Source organism: Natator depressus, chromosome 6 (assembly GCF_965152275.1).
Source record: "Natator depressus isolate rNatDep1 chromosome 6, rNatDep2.hap1, whole genome shotgun sequence".
In the NCBI taxonomy this organism is placed as follows: domain Eukaryota; kingdom Metazoa; phylum Chordata; order Testudines; family Cheloniidae; genus Natator; species Natator depressus.
This window is the reverse complement of record NC_134239.1, coordinates 116,486,058-116,507,869: the sequence shown is the minus strand read 5'-3', so window position 1 is coordinate 116,507,869 and position 21,812 is coordinate 116,486,058. Positions and strand designations below refer to the sequence as shown.

The window sequence follows — 21,812 nt, the reverse complement described above, 5'->3', positions numbered from 1 at the left end:
AACTTGCCATTATCTTTCAACTCATGGAGAGGATAGTGTCCTTGCAAATGGTCAAGAAAGGGCATTCCATGTACGGGGAGTATGGAGATGGTTATGACGAAGGAAACCAATGATGTGCTGAGGCTGGCATCACTGCTAAACAAAGGGGGCTTGGGAGCAAAGTGAAACAAGAGAAGATGAGTAGGGTGGGAGAGAGTTAAGCAGGACTTTGAAGACAGTGATAAATAGCCTGAAGAAGATGCAGTGGAGGAGGGTAAGCTGGGGGTGGTGATGACTTGATCAGAATGATGGGCAACATCTTAGCACTTGTATGAACTGTATTAGTGAATGACCTGGGAGACCATAGAAGAGCAGGCTGAGCTAATCCAGGCAGGAGAGGACAAGGGTCTGTATGAGAATTTTAGCTGGAGGGACAGAAATAAAGGAATGAGTTATAGAGATGCTGTGGAGGAAAGAGTGGCAGGATTTGGACATAGCCGGAACGCATGGGGCTAAGTAGAAAGAATAAACGTAGAGATGCTACATTGTTATGTATATTGCAGAATGAAAAATCCCGTTTTACATTCCAGGGTTCAAATGTGGAAATGGTTTTCCAGAAACAGCTTCTTCCTGAAGCCCAAGCAAATGCTGAATATATTGAGGAGGAACAAAAGGTCTCTGAGCTGAAAAATCAAACTGCAGAATTGGATGTTGTGTTAGTAAATGAGCAACTAAAAGAGATAGAGGTATGGAGCCAGCAAACTCATTCCCTCACTAATTACATAGCTGAGTTTATTCAATGTGGTATAATATAGGTAATCACAAAACTATTAAACTGTTGCATATAGTCTCATTCTGCATTGGGCTGATGACACAGTTCCGTATGACATCCTTGTAAGCAAACTAGGGAAATGTGATCTAGATGAAATTACTATGAAGTGCATGCACAACTGGATGAAAGACTATACTCAAAGAGTAGTTATCAATGGTTTGCTGTCAAACTGGGCATGTGTATCCATTTCGCAGGGGTCAGTCAAGGGTCCAGAACTATTCAATATTTTCATTCATAACTTAGATAACGGAGTGGAGAGTATACTTATAAAATTTGCAGGTGACACCAAGCTGGGAGGTGTTGCTAGCATTTTGGAGGACAGGATTAGAATTCGAAACAACCTGGACAAATTGCGAGGATTGGTCTGAAATCAGCAAGATGAAATTCAGTAAAGGCAAGTTTAAAGTACTTCACTTAGGAAGGAAAAATCAAATGCACAACTACAAAATGAGGAATAACTTGCTAGGCAGTAATACCGCTGAAAAGGACCTGCAGTTTATAGTGGATCACAAATTGAATATAAGCCAACAACCTGATGGAGTTGCGAAAAAGGCTAATATAATTCTGGGGTGTATTAATAAGAGCGTCTTATGTAAGACACGGGAAGTAATTGTCCGGCTCTACTCGGCACTTGCCTGCAGTGCTGTGTCCAATTCTGGGTGCCACAATTTAGGAAGGATGTGGACAAATTGGAGAGAGTCCAGTGGAGAGCTAGAAAAATGATGAAAGGTTTAGAAAACCTGACCTAAGAGGAAAGGTTGAAAAAAACTGGGCACATTTAGTCTTGAGAAAAGCCCTGATAACAAACTTCAAATATATTAAGAGCTGTTTTATAGAGTATAGTGATTAATTGTTCTCCATACCCACAAAAACAATGGGCTTAATGTGCAGTAAGGGCAATTTAAACTAGATATTAGGAAAAATTTTCTAACTGTAAGGGTAGTTAAGTTCTGGAATAGGCTTCCAATGGAAGTTGTGGAATCTTCATTGGAGGTTTTTAATAAACCATTGGACAAACATCTGTCAGGGATGGTCTAGGATTACTTGGTCCTGCCTCAGTGCAATGGGCTGGATTTGATGACTTCTCAAGGTCCCTTTTAAGCCCTACATTTCTATGATTCTATGATCAATTGTGTGAAAACATAGTCTTTGTAAATCCATCTGCATAAACTACATGTCTGTAAATGTTCGTCTTTGCATGCAAATATACCGACTTTATACTTGCCTGCTGATGTGCAATTGTACATATATGTGTGATTATATGTGTTTGTACATGCATGTGCATCTGTGTGTATGCTCACATGTAACTGAGCATGCATGTGTTCATGTGTACACAAATGTGAAAATTTTAACCATATTTTGTAAAGACAGTAGGAAGTAAAAATGGTGAAAATTCTATTTAATTATCTTTCTTTTTTCACGGTGTGTGGATGTGATTGTAGAATTTATATGCTGAACTGGAAAAACAGAGAGCCACAGCTTTGTGTCTGAGGCAAGAAGTGCCCCCCAACACAACAGAAATGAGCACATCAAACCTGCAAACCACAGAATATATGGTTTCTAGCTGGGACAGATTGCTTCAAGAATTGGAAGCCATTAAGAAGGTTAAGCAACACCATTATCATCTAGTTAACGATTATCAGGAAAATCTGTCTGCTGTTCAGTCTTCAATGAAGAGTTTATCAACAGAAAAAGAAAACATAAAAACGTAAGTACAAGGAACTTTTTCAGTTTACTCTCTGGGGGGCCAGACTCCAATCTCTGTTACATCAGCGTAACTGATGTAAATCAACCTAAGTGACGTTACTACAGTTGTGTACTGGTATAACTGAAATCTGAATATGGCACTGTATCGATTTAACTGAAGTTATATAAGCAGCAAAAATTGGTTTAGTCAAAACCAGTACATTAGTATATTGGTAATAACATTACATTGCATCTAGGGCACTTCAGTAGCAATGGCTATGAAAACTATTATTATTATTTATTACTTTTTGCTATGCTAGCATCTAGAGATCCCAGCTTCATTGAGTTACATGCTTTACAGACACGTAACAAACAGATGGTCCCTACCCTGCAAAACTTACAGTCTAAGTGCTGTATTATTAAAATATTTTTTCCAAAGGCATGGCAGATACAAAATAGATTGCCATCTTTCTTTGTTAACAAATGACAGAAATAGGAGGCAAAAGATTCATAGATTCATAGAATATTAGAGTTGGAAGGGACCTCAGGAGGTCATCTAGTCCAAGCCCCTGCTCAAAGCAGGACCAATCCCCACTTTTGCCCCAGAACCCCCTAAATGGTATTATTTTAAAAAATCTGACCCATTAAGAGATTAGGTACCTATTTGCTGTTTACTGAAATATTTTCATATTCTGCAAATGAACTTTAACTGATAGGGAAAGTGTTATTTTCTGCAGTCAGAATGAAATCTGCCAGTACTAAGCCAAAGATAACCAGTACACTTTAATATTTAGTATGTTTTTCAAGTTAGCTTTCAAGGTATGGAACTAACCTATAAATCATAATAATGAGCCGGTTTATTTGAAAATTTTAAAAATTACTTATGGAATTATTTGTTTATCTTTAAGTGGTTGCACAGAATTGAATTAAAATGTAAGCTATTAAATGGATTTAAGGTGGGATTTTCAAAAGCAGTCTTAGGAGCAAAAGTCTTTTTGACTGAATCAAATTGATTGATTCAACCTCAATAAATGGGAATCTTATAATTGATTCCAAACTTTTACATTAATTTTTACATTGGAGGTTACTATACAACAGTGTTAATTTACCCACAACTGATTTAAAATTGTTATTGAAGTTTACTTTTTGTTTAGCTTTAAAAGTGGGCTACAAGATAACTCTTCTAAAGAACTGCACACAGTACGTTAGTGAATATTATTCCTATGCAGTTCATACACTGGAAGTTATTGTTATTGCAGTAATTTGAAAGGATAGTCAACTCTTCCTGGGATTATGTAGGAAATAACTGTATACTGTAAAAAGTATAAAATGACCAGGGTAAGAACATTTTAAATAATGAAAATGTATATTGATTACTTTTGTGAGTGAACAATTTTCTGGTTGGTGGGTATACAACAAAATTATCATTTAAAAATGTGTCTAATGCTTCTAATTCTAATTCTGTAAGATTGTTTTAAATCTTGATAAATTTTATTGACAGGGGCCCTATGAGCAACACTGTTCTGGAGAAAATAAAAAAATGTATGGATTCAGTACAGAAGGAGAGAGACATTTTAAACAAGCTGAAAACTGAACGAGATAATTTATCTAGGTATCTGACATGCATAGATAAGGAATTAACAGAAAGTCAAGTGAAACAACTTGAGCGATGGTGGGAACACATAGAGCAATCAGTGCAAAAGAAACATTATCAAGTTGTCTCAGAAATTGATGAATTTAACCTTCTCATGAACAAAGCACAGGACATTCAAAAGTTGATAGAGCACCAGCAGCATTTACAAGCTGGGTTGAGTTCCTCAGATGGACAAAAAAACAAATATCCAGTACTTTGGACCTCAGAGCTACAAGCCATTAAACACAGTGTTTCTTTGTTAAAAAGAAGCACTGAGCTGCAGATGAAAAGGATTTGGAGTGAGGAAGAAAAGAAAACTTTGGAAAAATCAATAAATGATTTGCAGAATCAGTTGGAAGTATTGGAGCACCAAACTCCTCAGGAGGATGTTCAGATCCTTAGCTCTGATCCCAAGAAGTATGAAATCATGAGAAGGATGAAAGAGAATATATCATGGGTCAAAGATTCATTGTTTTCTCTTGATCAGAAGGCAGCACTTTCCCCAGATGATATTAAAATACAGATCAGAAATTGCAAGGCTGTGAACAGTGCAGCTGTAGACAGAGAGTCTACTATTGTGTCACTGGCTGATGAGACCCAGTGTATCATTCCTGATTTGAATCCAGAGGAAGTTACTGATCTGAGTGCCCTTTTACAAGAATTACAGAATTCATACCAGGCGCTTGTTTTAAAATCAGCTCAAAGATTACAACAGCTAGAATTCCAACTGGAAAAAAGGCAGAGGCTTATTGCAGACATAGAAAGAGTTCACAGCCAGCTTCACCGTGCTGAGACGCTGACCATTCCCGACATAAATCAAACAATCACGTGCTCTGAGCTAGGCAATCTGCATGTCATTTTAAAGGAGCTTTCAAAGGAAATTCAGGAGATGGAAGGTCTCATCTCATCACATCTCCAAGAGAGTCAGCACTCACGTGGGGAACTAAACATATTTGAACAGTTATTTCTAACTGACCAATTAAGATGCCTTAAGAATAGAGCTAGGAAGATACAGAGGTTAATCCAGAATAAATGCCATGCAGTGGAAAAAAAGATAGCTATCTACACAGATCTCTCTGAAAGAATAACTTTATTGCATCAGGAGCTTAATGATCTATGGTGTGATGTATTGAAACTGGAGAGAGAGGAAATATTAAGTGTAAAAGAGGAAGTTAAGGATAAACTCAATGTGCTTAAAGAGAGAACCTTAGCTGTTCAATCTAGTTTGTTACAAATAGCGAAGTACAAGGAAATATTTGACTGTATAAACCTAAATTGGGACACTTCACACCATGATGAATTGCAAACTCAATTTCTTGAAATTAAAAATAAACTTGAAGAGAAGATTAAATGCTTTGACAACTTTGTTATAGAATATGACAGGCATCAAGCATTGCTAAATGAAATCCAGGCCATGACATCCAGTATAAAGAATGAAGCTGAAATGCTAACAAATAGCCCTGGCTCTTCCACAGAAACCAATTTTATATCAGCACAGATTTTATGCCGGAGAGTTCAACAAATCAGGTACTTAATCCAGGAAGCAGTAAATCAATTAAATATAAATGAAGTCTTTGATGGATCACTCAAAGAGGCTAAGACGCAGCAAATAAAGAGCCTGGAGGAAGATATTGATGGGTTGCATCAATTTTTCCAAAACATGATAGTGGATCTTCAGGCAGAGTATATAAATAAACAAGATTTCCAGAGCAAATTGGAACACACATTACATACCATAAAGCAGATTAAATCTGAGTTTCAGCAACCACTTCTGGTAGACTTGGAAATGAAAAAAATTCAGTATGAAAAGATGCATTGTGAAGCAATGCAAGACAGGGTGCAAGCAGAATTTTGTGCCCTGAAAGATCTAATGGGTAAAGAGAAAGAAAAGCAAGAAGAAAAATCTTATTTTATTGATGGTGTAGAAGCAAAATTAGATGAACTGGAAGATCTTGAAATACAGCTGAAGACAGATATTGCTTCCCGTGTAGTAAGTATCTTTAGTAAGAATAAATAAGATTGTACATCCTTTTGTAAGTCTTGATTAGCTGTCCAGGAGTATCCTCCTTACTACAGTGCTAATATTTTCATGGCTTGTAGATACTCTATTAAGTCAAGTGACTGAATTAGATTGAAGCCTTCATAGCTGTTTCAGGAGTGGTTGGATTATTGGTTACTTTTCAGATCATGATGCCAATGAACAAAGAAATTATTTGTGTTAAACTTATTATAATCAAACCGTGCCAGATTCTCTGGCCTGCTGCACTTCTTTTGCGCCATTCCAGAGGCACGCAGGGAGCAAAAATTTTTCAGCCCTGGCGCCTGAGCCCTGTGACTCCAAGTCAGCTGACCCAGGCCAGCCGTGAGGTTTTTTTATCCCCGCGTAGACATACCCTCAGTGGCCTCTGACAGCATCACCTGCCAGGCCAACTCATGTCATTTCTCTGAAATGGCTGTTTTGCTATCCATTGTGTGCTGCAGTTTTTCTTGATTAATCTTTTTGTCTCTTAAATGCTTTCAGAATGCCATAGACGAAGCTCATGAGAATGTTAAGCTTTATACCAAAGCTGTCCAAAGGGCTGTGGATCTCCTCACTGAATATGAAATCAGAATTCTCTCAGCAAAAGTTGACCTTGGTAGTCTAGAAGAGTCCTGCCAAATTCTACATTGGAAACCAGAAGAATTTGAGTCTGCAAAGGCAGACATAGAGGATCTGACCTCCAAACTGGAAAACATAATTAAACCAGGAGCCAAACCACAACTGAAAAATACTTTAAGTGAACTAGTCACTAAGAATTCAATACTAAGGGAGAAGGCACAAAGGAAGAGAACTGATATGCAGAGGTAGGTTTAAGTGATCTATGTAGGCAATGATACAAGGAAGACGATTGGTTCTGTGGCCTGCGTTGTACAGGAGGTCAGACTAGATGATCATAATGGTCCCTTCTGACCTTAATATCTATGAATCTATGACAGTAAATGTGGAATCTTGTTTCTACTGTGATGGATCCTTAATAAAAAGGGCTCTATGCAAATACATGCTGTTCCCAGATGCTATTCTAATGTGTGAAAATTACTCTAGACTAGGCATATTTAAATTCATGTATAAAGCATTCTTTTTGAATGTATTCAAATAAGTGTATCATCCAGCACTGAGTCTGGTGCAGGGATCAAAAAGAGACAGAGCACCTCCATAATCTCAGGCTTCACCTCTGGTACAGCAGTTAGCCTAATGTGCCCCTTTCAGAGGCCATTTTAGTAACTGGAGATAGTCAAGGCAAAATCAACACCCAGACCACAGTGTCTTCTGCTCCCGGCCCTCAGAGACGTGTTCCGAAAGCTCATTTTATCTTTTTGCTTTTTTTGTTTGTTTAATTCTTCGCGTGTGATCTAATGTCTTTGATTATGTCAATAATAATGTGAAAAGCTACTCTGGGAACAGGACTTGTTCTTCTGGGCTGTTTCCTGGCTGAGCGACAGGAGAACATGAAAGTCTTCAGGTCCTACATACACAATTGGTGTGTGTGTATGTTCATATAAATTATTTCTTTGCAACAGAGTAGTGGGTAAAAGAAAAAAAACAGTTGGTATCTGGAGGCCATTGTACACCTCAAAAATTGAGGTATCTCTGATATCAAACCTAAAATATTTGGCAAGATATTTAAAAGATATATTTGTTTGTTTGTTACATTTATGATTACACCGTGCATTAAAACTGAGGCAAGGAGGAGCTATGGTAAAGTTTGAGTAGTTTGCTAATTGTGTTTCATAGGTGCTTTGAAAAATACAGAAGCTACACAAAAATCAAAGAGAAGGTATATGCTAATATTAATGATCTAGAAAAGATGCTTGGACAATCTTTGTCCCAAATTCCAACGTCTTATAAGGAAGCTCTGGAGTACTTGGAACAAAGCAAGGTAAGCATGACTCTGAAGTAGCTACAAAACCCTGTACAAAACAATGATCCAAACAGACTCATTAGGTCTTGAGACACAAAGAGTAGAAGTGGAGTTGGTAGGCCTATGCTTTCCTGTGGTTAGGTTTAAACAGGCCGTATATGATGTATATATCATAGTGTTTATCAAATAAACTTTCTGTGTTTCAGATACTTTTGTATCCATGCAAATGTATTATTTTTAGCACAAGTTCCTCCATGCTTCTTGGTTGGAGCCTAGACCCAGAAGATTCTTGACCTTGTTTTCTCCTTGGAATGGGAGGAGAGGGAAAGGGATCGCTGTTTCTTCCCTCCTACCTCCCTAAGGCCCTTCCCCTGCCTCCTGTCCGCATCCCTGTGTTAAAGAACCCCTAGTTTAATCCTTTTCCGGCCTACTGTTGTACACCCTATCACAGGCTTTTTATATTTTATATCTGTAATTCCCCAATAATTACTCCTCCTGTCCAAAAATCCCCCAGAAAACAAAAACAACCCCCCACCCTTCATCCCTGGTAAAAGGCATTTCTCTGCATGACCAACAAAACAAAGATCCAAAAAAAAAGAGAGAATGTTCAAACAGTCAAATATAAGAAAATTTCTTAAATGCTGGGGGTGAAATCCTAGCCCCATGAAGATCAGTGGAAATTTTGCCATTGTCTTAGATGGAGCCAAGATTTCACACAAAAATGTAAACATTCTCTTTTTGAGCTTTTCTAAAACTTCCAGAAAAACTTTACTCAAAATGAGATGTGGCATATGAAATCTCAGGTGGATTGATTTCTTTTTGGGGAAGTTAGGTTGAAAATCAGGTTTATAAAGGTCAACCTTAGCTAGATGGCTATCACCATGCCATTATGAGGATAAAGTAAAAGGTGGTTAGACTGGTGCTCTATTGTAGATATTGTATAAACAAATACTATTTCCATTGGTATATATTCCAAACTCTTGGCAAGATTCTCTCTGTCTGGTTTACCCCAGTCTGTCTTATGTTATCTGATATAAAATTGGCTCATTATATAGTATCTAGGCATCAGACAACAAAGTATCTGTTATTTAATCTAGAAGACTAATCATGTAAGGAATTGTTTTGTTAGATATCCTGATATGCAATATTGTTCTGCTTATTATTTGTATCAAGGTTTTGGTCTCTAACCTTCTTTCTACTGAAGAGGATCTAATGATGTTGAGACGGGACTCAAGAGACCTGAGCATGATGTGCAAAGGAAGTGACTGCACGCTTGTCAGGATTGTGTCAGCACTGTGGGGAAAGTGGCTTGGTTTGCTCGAGGCTGCAAAAGAATGGGAGATTAATTGTGAGGAGCTAAAACAGGGATGGAAATTTGTCAATGAAGAAGTGAGTGGCTTAACAGTTGTAGAATATTTTGGGAACAAACATAACAAAACAGGATGCTTAAAGAAGATTACGGGGCCAAATCTTTGGCTGGTGAAAATCAGTATAGTTCCCCTGAAGTCAGTGGAGATATGTCAGTTTACACCAGCTGACTGTCCCATTATCTATCACCTTTTCTTAATGTAAACACGGGAGATATTTATAGACTGAACTGCTGAATTAAGTCGCGCTACTCATTGGGTTTGAACTATGCATGTGCTTATGTGCTTTGTTGGATCAGAACTAAAGTGCTCAGTACCCTGCAGGATCAAGCCCTGAGCTCTCAGTCCGCACACTGAGCTCCCATTGCTGTTAGTGCGAGTTTGATATGCATGACAAGGACATAGTGTAATGTGAAATGCTGAAGAAAGTGCACTTTATCTCATACTTGTATTATTTATTTAGGTGGAACGGCAAGCAATAATACTAGATAATCTTCAGGAAGAACTACCGGAAAGTCCTAAAGAGAAAGAGAAGGCCTCCACAGATGCACTTTTAGAATTGCTAGAAAATGTGGACTGTTACGAGGAAAACATGGACAGAGAGCAACTGTTATTGCTTTTACTACTTCTTCGTATAAGAAGCATCCTGAATGTGCCTGAAAGCACTGAGAGAAAAGCAGCCGTTCCCATTCAATACGAGATACATGCAATGCAAGATCGATGTAAAAAGTACGTGCAAGACACTACACTGCAAAAACATCTTACACAGAACTACTTAATAGCAGAATGTTTTACTCGGCTCACTTGCATTTTCTTTGTACTAAGACAGGTTTCAGAGTAACAGTCGTGTTAGTCTGTATTCGCAAAAAGAAAAGGAGTACTTGTGGCACCTTAGAGACTAACCAATTTATTTGAGCATAAGCTTTCGTGAGCTACAGCTCACAGTATGCATCCGATGAAGTGAGCTGTAGCTCACGAAAGCTTATGCTCAAATAAATTGGTTAGTATCTAAGGTGCCACAAGTACTCCTTTTCTTTTTTCGTACTAAGAGAATGTTTCAAAAAGTTTAATGGACTTCAAATATGGGCTAAAATTATGTGAAGGATGTAAAATCTTGAATTTTAGAGGTATTGAGGACCTGCAGCTCCCACTGACTGGAAGGGATGTTGCAGGTGTTCAGCATCTGTGAAAGTCAGCCTCCGTCTATGTATTTGTGTACACATTTTAATCTTTATCATCATTACTGCCTCATGTACCAGGTTTTCAAAGGGGTCTCAACCCAGTTACCAAATTTGTGAGCAAAATTGTACACTTTTGTATTTCTTCACACTTGCTCTCTGATGTCTAAATCTTTGTGCACCTACTTTTCAAGGCCTATGTCTCTACACCTCAATGGTAATTGTGAAAGCTCTATGTCAAGCCTAAATTGGACAATTAGATGGCTGACTACCCAATTTGCTTGACTAAACATACTGTATTTACTTTTATCTGAAGATTCATGTCTAAAGAAACTTAGAGCGTGAAGTCAAAAGTGACTTAAGTACCAAAAAGTAAGCATGCCAAGATACTGACGTGTATTTTAAGGCACAGATTTGGTTCTAAATGTATATTTTTAAATATCAGCATTTAGTTTTGCAGAATACTTTTTGGAATGTTTCACTTTCTAATTAATATTGAGACAAATAATTTTTTCCCAATGCAAATCTTTTTTTTTTTTTTTTTTTTAAGGCTATCTCAAAAGGCTCAAAAACACAAAAAATCCGTGCAGTCTGAGATTCAGGAGAGAGACAAGATTAATGAAGAAATAAATGCTGTGAGGAGTTCATTACAAAAGGTCTCATTTTTGTTGTGTGATGAAGAGTCACAAGAGTCTACTGAAAAGGCAACACGGTTGGAGGTGTGTAGAAGACTGTCACATTGCATGGGTCTTGGCTTCTAGATAATAAATTTGACCCAGGGGGCTTGAGCCTGCTCCCATTCAAATCAGTGTCAAAAAATATAAGCACAGTGGGATGCGGACCAAATTCTTGGCTCTATAATGTATGTGGCTTGGAGCCAGCTAGCGCTACGCGACCTGGTCGTGCACCACAGCTACAGAGGCCCATTCTGATCCTAAGGAGGGGCTCAGCCAATCCTGTCTCACTTAGAAATGGCTGCTCAGCTTATATGCATCTTCTCATTCCTCCCATTCTGCCCCAGGATATCTTCGAAGGGGCGGAGATCCTTATCTCTTGCAGTGTATATTGGCAGTAGCTCCACTGAAGTCAATGGATTACACTGGTGTAAAATGTTTGTAAATTAGATCATTATCAGGACCACAGCCTCCATCAGTTTTAGGGCATGTCTATACAGAGGGACATTGTGCATGGCAAGCTGGGGTGCAAATCTGCAGTGCTGTAGCGTGCCACACATTACCTGGGCATATGGACCTTGCTATTGTGCACTAAAAGTTCTGCAGTGCACTTTGACCAACTGTTGTTTCAAACGTAATCCACTTCAAACAGCAGTAGATCAAAATGCATGGCAAAGCTTTTAGTGCACAGCAGCAGGGTCCACTTGGCGACTGTGTGTGCGGCAAGCTATTGCGCTGTAGATTTACATCCCAGCTTGTCTATACAGCGTTAATGCATGACAAGCCCTTAGATTTACACCTGGGTTTTAACACATTTTCTGAAACCTTTATATCATTTAAATGTATTTGTTGTTAACCTTGCGTGAGTGGCTTATTTAAACTGTAGTTTTCTTTAACCAACTCCCTTATGTGGATTAATTATTGTTGATTATTAATATTATAATATACGTTTATTTACGTTTATTTACAGTATAGCCCAGTGAAGACTCAGGGGGGCTCAGTTGTGCTGGGTGCTGTACAAACAGAGAGTGACAATCCCTGCCCCATAGAACTTACAGTCTGGAAGAGACAAGATGACAAAGGGTTGAGGACAGGGAATAATATACGAACATATGAGAATGGTGATAATGTGCTTGGGGATTTCTTTGAGAGTTAACACAATGTTGAATATGCAAATACATATCTAGGGAGTTCATGAGCTAGCATTACTGTGATGAAACCTTTCCAACTTGTCTGTAAGAATTGTTTTTCACTCTATAAGTACTTGCAGGTCAATGTTGTTATGTCAGTGAGGTTTTTATAGTATCCAAGAGCAAAAGGCTACCATTTCAGCCTCTAAATTCATGCTGTACTCCTTACATTGTGCTTCCTGTCGCTGAATGAGAGGTGGAAAACTGACTGGGAGGAGTGCCCCTTGCAAAATGAAGCAGTGTAGACAGTGCTCCCAATACCACTGCCAGGAATTGGAGGGCACAAGAATCAGCAATAGCCCTTTAAAAAAAAAAAAAAAAAAAGTCAGTTCCCGTAGATGACTAAATAACATAACCTCAGTATTTGCAGTGTTCCTTCTACTGAGAGTACTGAACAATCTTCCAATTTCACTTAAAATAAATATATATAAGAATAATATGTGCAATATTCTCTTTCCTATATTTAATAGGAGAAACACCTTGGCTGCTTCAATTAGGTTTCTTAATCCTGCTTCAATGCAGGGGGAGGGACTTCAAGACCTACATTTCTGTGATTCTGTTCTATGAAATACTGACAAAAATGAACTGCAGTGCTTATTTATCTATCTAAGGCAGTTGGCAAGTTTTAAAGTAGCACCCATGTAGGATAAAGCTGCAGATAGTGAGGTAATGTTATGTTGCCCCTTGGGATAGGGACCATCTTTTTGTTCTGTTTATACAGCACCTAACCCTATGGAGCCCTGGTCCATGACTAGTGCTCTTAGGTGCTAGAGTAATACAAACAATAATAATCATCATGTTTTTATTTAGTTCTTTCGGACAAAATTGGGAAGCTTTCAAATATCACAGTTTTACAGCTTAAAAGTATTAACTGCATGTTTGTATTTATATACTGATATGGAAGTCCATTTTACAAAGTGATGTTTTCTGCTTACTGCAGGTCAGAGAGTTGTTTTCTTTCAAATACAGGTCATTTGGGAGCCCATCACTACTGGCACAGCCTTAATTGTGGCACTGTTACATAAGCTTCTTTGTGGTGTATTAGGTGTACAGATGTTTTATGTTCTTTACAGTTGGACCCAGTTGTCACAGCAAAATGGGAAAGAAAACTTTATTTCATCCATTGATACAGTCTTTCTCTGCATTGTACTTAGGTGTGGGACAGGATTCCCAAATGGAGGTTAGGATTTAAAGGGGAATGGTTAAACTTTATAAAAATCATCACCCCATAGTCTAATAGTAAAATAAAAAGTTCTCACTGCATAATAGGAATTTATCACTTTGCCCAATAACTTATTTAACATTTGACACCCACAAAAATGGCGGAGAGTAGGGGAAAGTAACTGTGAAAACAAGAAATTTTGCAACTTGAAATTTTAGAAAGCCTAACAAACAAGTTTCTTCTTCATTCTTTCTGTGAGAGGACTTAGTTCAGGTTTTGTTTCTAGGCCACAGGCTGTAGACAGTTGTTCAGGTTTCTTTTGTCTCACAAAACCTACATTCCTTACACAGGACTGGAACCTACTGTTTTGAAAGGAGCTGTGCTCTGCAGTTCTACATAATTACATGAAAGCAGACACTTCAGCTTCGAGGCTGTTGCTTTTAGCGGTCTTTGTGTTGTTATAATAATGTAGCTGTTAAAATAATGTAAAACTTCTTTGAAAGTAAAAATCTAGTATTTATAATAGGAATGTCACAAAGCTGAACATTAAATCACAGAAGCACTTTAACATTTTAACCATAAATTATTTCTGTCAATAAGTATTACTGGAACAATAGTTTGACATTGGGTGGTATCAAGTTTAATTAATTCTTACAGATTGAAAAGCATCATTTGTCTAAACCAGTGAATATATCTCAGGTTTAATCTGCTTGCATAGGTTGTCAAGTGAGGTTTTGTAATGTGAAAACAACTTATTTAAATCATCATCACGGTAGAAGACTCACTTAGTTCCTACTGAGTTTAAGTTTTTAGTGTTTTATAAGTGCTGAAACCTCTGAAATGTTTTTAGGAGATTCGGAGTATAATTAACAGAGAGAATCAAACAATTACGGATATTATGGAGAAACTACGAATCAAGTATTCAGAAATGTATACAATAGTTCCTGCAGATATTGAAACACAGTTGGAAGACTGCAAGAAAACGGTACAAGACCTAGAAGAGAAGGTAATAATGTGTGAAATTCACATTTTTATTTATTTGGAATGTTTTCACACTATATTACTGCTATAAGTACAAGTGTCAGTTGAAAATGTTAGTTGGTATAAATGCTAATTTTACTTGCATTCCACACTTAGTAAAAATGTATAAACTACAGATAAATTGCATGTGTTACCTCTGTATCCTTTTAAAATATTATAGCAATCAACAAATTAGGGCATAAAATTTATTTTAATTAAGCTACAAGAAGAAATGGCAGATTCAGTAAGGCTAAGAGGTATATACATTCTTTTATACCTTTCAGAACACCACTGTTCTCTTTCCCTTCAATCTTATTCTTAAACTTGACCAATAGTGTTTTTTATCCTCTGTTTCCCAATAAGTGTGAAACCTCATCATGGTATCATACACAGATGGATGAGATGATATGTTCAAAACGTATTTCTTTGTTTTGTGGGCATTTCAAAGCCATCAAGAAGTTCAGTAAATACATTTATAAACAGAGCTGCACACATGGCAGGGTATTATTAGTGACATAATTCTTTATAGCAACCCCTGGTGCACAGTGGCGCCCTAAAAAACTTGCCAGTTAATTTAGATAACTAACATTGTCTAATTTAGGTAACTAACACTGTCTCAGTATTTTCAGTATTCCCTAAGTATAATACATACAGAATAAATGAAATATCTATTTATCTAGAGCAAAGCTGTCAAAGTTTTAAGAGGGACTGCAGGGTGTGAAACAAGAAGAAAAAGAGAATCAGACTGGTCCATTAAGTTTGAGATAAAAATCTAACCTGGAAGCATAGAATTATTGTTGTTTATTCATTTTTACTGATTCTAATAAAAGGGGTGAAAAAGAACAAAATGTATCCTCTCTGGTGCACAGTGCTTTCATGCTCCCCAGTGATTAAGGCATCTCAGTCCCATTTTCAGAAGTGACTAAGGCATTTGGAAGCCCAAGGTCTGATACGTATCAGTATAGGTATTTTGGAATAGGAGCATGGTTTTTTTACTGTAATAGCTATACCAATACATCCCCCTAGTGAGGATGCTGTTATACTGGTATAAGTTATACTCCTGTAGGTTTCAGAGTAACAGCCGTGTTAGTCTGTATTCGCAAAAAGAAAAGGAGGACTTGTGGCACCTTAGAGACTAACCAATGTTGTGCTGGTTAGTGTAAGCATCTTTATACCAGTATACCTGCATCCACACTAAGGGCGGTCTACTGCTTTAACTACAGCGGTATAATTAACTTAGTACAATTTTTGTGTGCAGACTAGACCTAAATGCCGAAGTCCCTTTAAAAAGTTGGGCTTAGGTTCCTAAATCAGTTAGGCAATTTTGAAAATTTTACCACAACTTACACCAAAATCATGGTACTCATATCCCTATTTCTTGTTCTTGTGGAGTTCTGCTGAGAGCGATTCTGCACTTGATTGTTTTGGGGCTTTAAAGTAATTTATTTTTGTAGTCAGTCTGAGCATTAATATAGTGGAAACGTGTAAAACCTTGATTTTTATTTCTCAGGCAAAACAGTGTTATCAGCTGGCAGATTATAGTTCAGTTTTGATTTTTCAGAGTGAGGAGCTGGAGTGTGTCTTTTCCCTAGTACAGGTTGTATCTCTTACATACTGGCCAGAACAGAAACCAGCAGAAGTGACCCAATATTGTAGTATATTATATTGATTTGTATTTAATGCAGTGTTCCACCTGTCATATTGAATGACCCATGAACTCAACACCATATTACTGTTGCTTCTCACAGCAAATCTAATTCTGGCTTACATTCTTATGTGACTTGTCAAGGAAGTAATACAAAGAATTCTGAAACTTTTTGTGAGACATTATGAATAAACAAACAGATCTTTGTTACCTGCATAACTTTTCCCTTTACTATGACAGGTTAGCACCAAAATCTTGCAGAGCTCTCCTCATTATGTGATGAATAAAAAAGTAGAGAATATTAACAATGGCCTGCAAGCTGTTGAAAAGATGTTACAACACAAGAGTGAAAACATTGCAAAAGCCAAGGAAATTCAAAAGGTAATGTCTCAAAATTCCATTTTCTGTGTCTGAAGACCATGGGTCCAGTTACTGAATCTGATTTAGGAGACTGTCAAAGGATCTTCCGTTGTGTTTGCCTGCATACGCAGAAGCATCTACTTGATTAATACTTTCAAAACCTTTCAGCTCACAGCAAAAGATTTTTTTTCTCATTTGCCTTGGGCATGAGTGACCCAGGGTAGATACAGAAAATTCTGTACTAGTCATATCAGTTCATGAACCTTTGCAAATTCAAAACTCACATGCCCCATACAGGAAACATAAATTAGATATGTATCCTGTCAGAATTAGGTTTGACCGTAATGTTTTTTGTTTTTTACCATATTCCCACATGTAGACAATCTGGGATGTGCTAGACCTTTGGCATTACAAACTGAATGAACTGGACTCAGAAGTGCAGGATATAGCAGAACAGGATCCATGTCACGCACAGGAATGGATGGACACTTTAATGATTCCTTTGCAGCAGTACCAGCAGGTCTCACAACACGCTGAGCGCAGAACCACACTCTTAAACAAGGTAAAAGCAAAGCTACAAGTGTCTTGGCTTAATAAAGGATCAGACATTAAAAAAGAGACGATGGTTAAAATGTCAATAGTGCCTACGTGGCATAGGAGCCTAAGTGTCATTGAGGTCTCAGTGGGATTTAGGCTTCCTAAGCCCAGATCCTCAAAGGTATTTAAGTGCCTAACTCCCACTGCTGTCAGTGTGAGTTAAATGCCTAAATATTTTTGAAGATCTTGGCCTAAGTGCCTAAAACACTTAAGAAAATGGGAATTAAGCTCCTAAATCACTCAAGTGTTTTTGATCATTTTATCCTGCTTCTTTATTTCATAGCAAGGTTAATTTCACCAAACTCCACAAAAATATATAGAGTGTTCTTTAATTTTCCCCCTTAACTGTTTCTGTTCAAAATATAGCTAAAAAGTCATTCAGCTAATAGGGCCAAACTCTGTTGATATAAGTCCTTATGAGTTCAGTGGATGCCAGTGGAGAATTAAGCCTTCCATCTCTCACAGTTAGGGATTTCTCTCTATCTAAGTACCCATATGATCCTCACACTCCTTAATGGGTTTATTCTCACGACACCCTTAAGAAGTGGGAGAGTACCAATCTCATTTTAAAGATAGACCTGGGGTAAATTAAGTGACTTGCCCAAGGTCACACACAAAGTGTGGCAGAGCTGGGGATTGAATTCAGATTTTCTGTTTCTCAGTCAAATATGTTAACCCTGATATGAGCAGAATAATACTTCATAATTCAGAACTTACGAATAAATACAGCTAGTCTTTCATTTATAAGGGATGTTAACTTAGGGTGTTACAGAACATATATTTGAGTATTTTTTTATAGGCCACTAATAAGATGGAGGAATATGAGGAACTCTTGAAGAGCATGCAGTTATGGATAGAAACCACCAATCGTTTGTTAACCGTGGAGGCTGAAAATGACTCTGCAAAAGCCCTGAGTAAACATGCCAATGCCCTTCAAGTAAGTGTATATACAAAATTTCTGTACCGGGAGCCCAAATTACAAAAACTGTGTAGCCTATTCTAAGTACCTCCAGCTCATGCAGGTATGGATTTTGCACAAACAGATTTTTTAGGCACAAATAAGGAAGTCCACTGAAAATTTGAACTTCAGTGAAAAATGACCATAGTGATAAAAAATGTCAGCAGCCATATAACAATATGACAGGGGATAGATCTTTCTCAGAAAATGGTAAACTTTGTGTTCTGGCCTTTGTCTACTTGTTGCACTGCTTTACAGTTGAACAGATTTTACAGGTCATGCTGCTGTTTTTAGTAAACAGTGTATTGATGTAGAATTAGTAGATCCGTTTTTTGGTTCTTGTGCATTTGTTAAAGCATTTTGAGGTGAATTGTAATTCATAAATCAGTTTCCTTATGCACTTTAAAGTGGATTGTGGTAAGTTATTTCAAGTGTCAGGTTTTTGTAACATTATCAGAGGGAATTTGACGCCATGGGAAGAGTGGTGCAAAGACTACTTTCTGTATGTGAAATCTGAGTTTTGGCAAGAGAAGGCATGAATTTAGCCCAGAAGAATAGTTTGCGCTCAGGACATGACTTTTTATATAAAAAGTAATCACGAATGTCATTGCTGTTCCTGGGATTTTACTAGTGGTATTGTAGCCTTTCGTGGTAGGTTGTTATATATTATAATCTGCCACGGGGGGGGGGAATATGAATGCAAAATTGTGTGAAAGTTTCACTGACTCCTGTTAATCCAAGGATTAGATTATTATATTTAAACAAAGTCTTTACAGTTTGGAACATTAGTGTGTTTTGGGCTGGAAGGCCAAACTATTTGAGAATGCAACAGAGGTTTGTATCTGAGCCGAGGTGCATCAGTGAATCAGGCAATCTCAGTGCCTTGAACATGCTGATATGGTGTTGTTTTTTTCCAGATGGCACTGGAAGATTCGGAACAAAAGCAAAATCTTCTACATAGCATCTATTCACAACTGGATGAGTTATCAATAATCTTTGAAACAGAAAATATAGTGCAACAGATTAATGAAGTAAATGGTCAAGTAACATCTTTACAGCAAAAGATAGTGGAAATTCTTCCACAGATCCAGCACATGGCTGGTGTAAGTCTGGGTAGTCTGAAGAAATAGCTTTTTATTGGTGTTTCATTAGATCGTATACATTATTTGCCAATAGAATGCAAGCATTCTTGTTTTAATAATAGGAATAACATATAGGTAAATGCATCATTTTAAAAAAATCCCAACGTGATAATTAAGGTGTAAAATTCAAGAGAAATGGCAAAATAATTTGGGGTGCAAATATTGCACCAGCCCATCACTGTCTTTGAGGAGGAGAAATACAATGCTTATTACTAGCTTATTCAAAGGGCTTGTCTCCACAGAGAAATTTGACAGCAGAACTATACTGGTATATAATTACGTGGGGAGTTATACCAATATAAGAGTGCCTTTTTCTGGTTTAGCTGATACAGTTTCAAAGCAACATAAGCTAAATTTGGAAAAAAGTCAATCTTATACTAGAATATCAGTGTCCACACAGGGTGCTGTACTGGTATAATTATATCAGAATAGTTCAGCCAGTAAACTTCCCCATGTATACAAGCCCAAGAGTAGTTCATGTATGACTTCAACGTTATTTTGATTCCCTATTCAGGGATTAAAGCTATATCCTTTCCAGCTGACCACCTAATTCCCTATGTGAGTTATGACAAGGAGCCTGTGAAAGACAGTGTGATTGATAGCAACTAGCTTCTGGATCAGCAATACCAGTTGAATGTATTGTAAATGCAGCAGCATTCAGTCTCTGATATTGTACATTATTATTACTTTTTTAGTAAGGTTCAGTTTAATACCTCTTTCTGTTATGTTTCCGTTCAAAACATATTGTATAATACAAATTGTTTTATTTATTTATTTATGTTTGAAGGGCAGCCTGAAAATATTTGTTATTAATATGAAACATTTAAATGAAAGCCATACATTTTGTAGTTCTAATTTGCATTAGAAGAAAATGTACTTCCTATTAAATTATTGGAGTACAATGTATTTAGAATTTAGATAAAATTTAGACCTGGTAATTCATTAATTTATTTGGTATTTATTAAGATAACAATAATAGGCACAATAACAATTCATGTGGATGTAAAATGAAATTTCATAGCCCCAAATATTTTGGATATTTCAAAACATCTAGGAGGTGGATGCCATTGAATCTGAAGTGAAAGTGATAGGGAAGGATGTTGCCAAAATTAAGACGATCTTGTCAACAGAAGATATATTAGATTTTTCTCCTAAGGAGCATCTTAGACATGGACAGGTGTGTATGTATCTTATTAAACCATTTTTTCTTACACTGAATAAATAAATCAACACATTTCACAGATATGAAGATGGTTTATTAATGAAAACAAATTATTATGATGCATGATTTGCTTTTGAGAGCAATAACTGTAAAATATTGTCCAGGAGTAGGTATACTATGGGAATTGTGGCTGTAATTCTCATAACCCAAAGGCTGAAGGAACTTTTTCACAATTGTATTAAGTGGCCTTGTGGTTAACGCATGAGACTACGAGTTGGAACATCTGTGTTCTGTTTCTCTCTGCAGCAGATTTCCTATGTGACCTTGGGCAAGTTGTTTATGCTTAAATTTTCAGAAGTGCACATTAATTTTTAGTGTCTCCATTTCTGGAAACTTTATGACCCAATTTTCAGAGGTCATGACGACCCAAACGCTAGATAATATCAACATAAACTGCAGGCAACTGGCACTTCGAAAAATCAGGTCCTAGGTTTCAGGTTGGACACTCAAAGTTGAGGCAAAAGTTGATATTAATTTCTCTGTGCCTTATTGTCCTCATTTTGTGAAATGAAGGTGATTATATTACCTCAAAAGGGCAAATTCATTTGTTTTTTTACAAAACACTTGAAGATAGTTGGATGGAAACATGTATATATGTGCAAAGTCTTATTATCCAAGTCCCTTCCAGTCTTACATTTCTATAATTTCATGATTATTTATCAATTCAAGACTTCATTGCAAGGATATTTTGGCCAGGATGTTCTGCCTTCCATCCCTGGGTACAATAAATCAAAGTATTAAAGATATTTTCTATTTATTTTTTCCCTGTGTCTACAAGCCACATTTTCAGTTCACCTGCTTGCAAAATTTGTGGATTCAGTTTAAGAGGAAAGCTGAAAGTTTGGTCACGTTTGGTGTTCTGTTACCCAAAGGGCACTTGTTGTAGCTATTACAGTATATGGAGAAGTGAGTAATATTGTGAAGAAATATTCCACCTTGAAAACAGTATTCTTCCTTCCCGAATTGTAGCCTTTGTCCACATTAGAGAAATATACAAAAAATTCCCACTGATCTGAACACTTGTGAACCATAAAGTAGATAGGGTCCTGCTAGTTAGACCCATTTTCATCACCATTTTAGTGAAACCTGCTGAAAGCAAGTCTAGTGGTTGGGTAATTTTAATGTTTCAATGAGCTCCATCAATTTCTGATGAAATCGGTGTGACTGAGATAAGGTAACAAACAGGTCCAGCAACCTTTACACAGAGTCATGCAGATTTAATCAGAAATTGATGGAGTTCATTGAAATGTTAAAATTACCCAACCACT

General features: G+C 37.1%; 1 protein-coding gene across 1 annotated transcript in view; it reads left to right on the top strand.

The window, feature by feature from the left end:
• The window catches only part of SYNE2 (spectrin repeat containing nuclear envelope protein 2), a 264,558-nt gene that overhangs the window by 113,142 nt on the left and 129,604 nt on the right, over positions 1–21,812 (top strand). The window contains exons 48-61 of the mRNA XM_074956361.1: positions 570–725; positions 2,254–2,519; positions 3,999–6,120; positions 6,652–6,974; positions 7,903–8,047; positions 9,203–9,418; positions 9,860–10,125; positions 11,125–11,293; positions 14,451–14,606; positions 16,506–16,646; positions 17,005–17,187; positions 18,022–18,159; positions 19,098–19,283; positions 20,377–20,499. Coding sequence (XP_074812462.1) covers positions 570–725; positions 2,254–2,519; positions 3,999–6,120; positions 6,652–6,974; positions 7,903–8,047; positions 9,203–9,418; positions 9,860–10,125; positions 11,125–11,293; positions 14,451–14,606; positions 16,506–16,646; positions 17,005–17,187; positions 18,022–18,159; positions 19,098–19,283; positions 20,377–20,499 — 4,590 coding nt within the window. The remainder of the gene's footprint in view (positions 1–569; positions 726–2,253; positions 2,520–3,998; positions 6,121–6,651; positions 6,975–7,902; positions 8,048–9,202; positions 9,419–9,859; positions 10,126–11,124; positions 11,294–14,450; positions 14,607–16,505; positions 16,647–17,004; positions 17,188–18,021; positions 18,160–19,097; positions 19,284–20,376; positions 20,500–21,812) is intronic.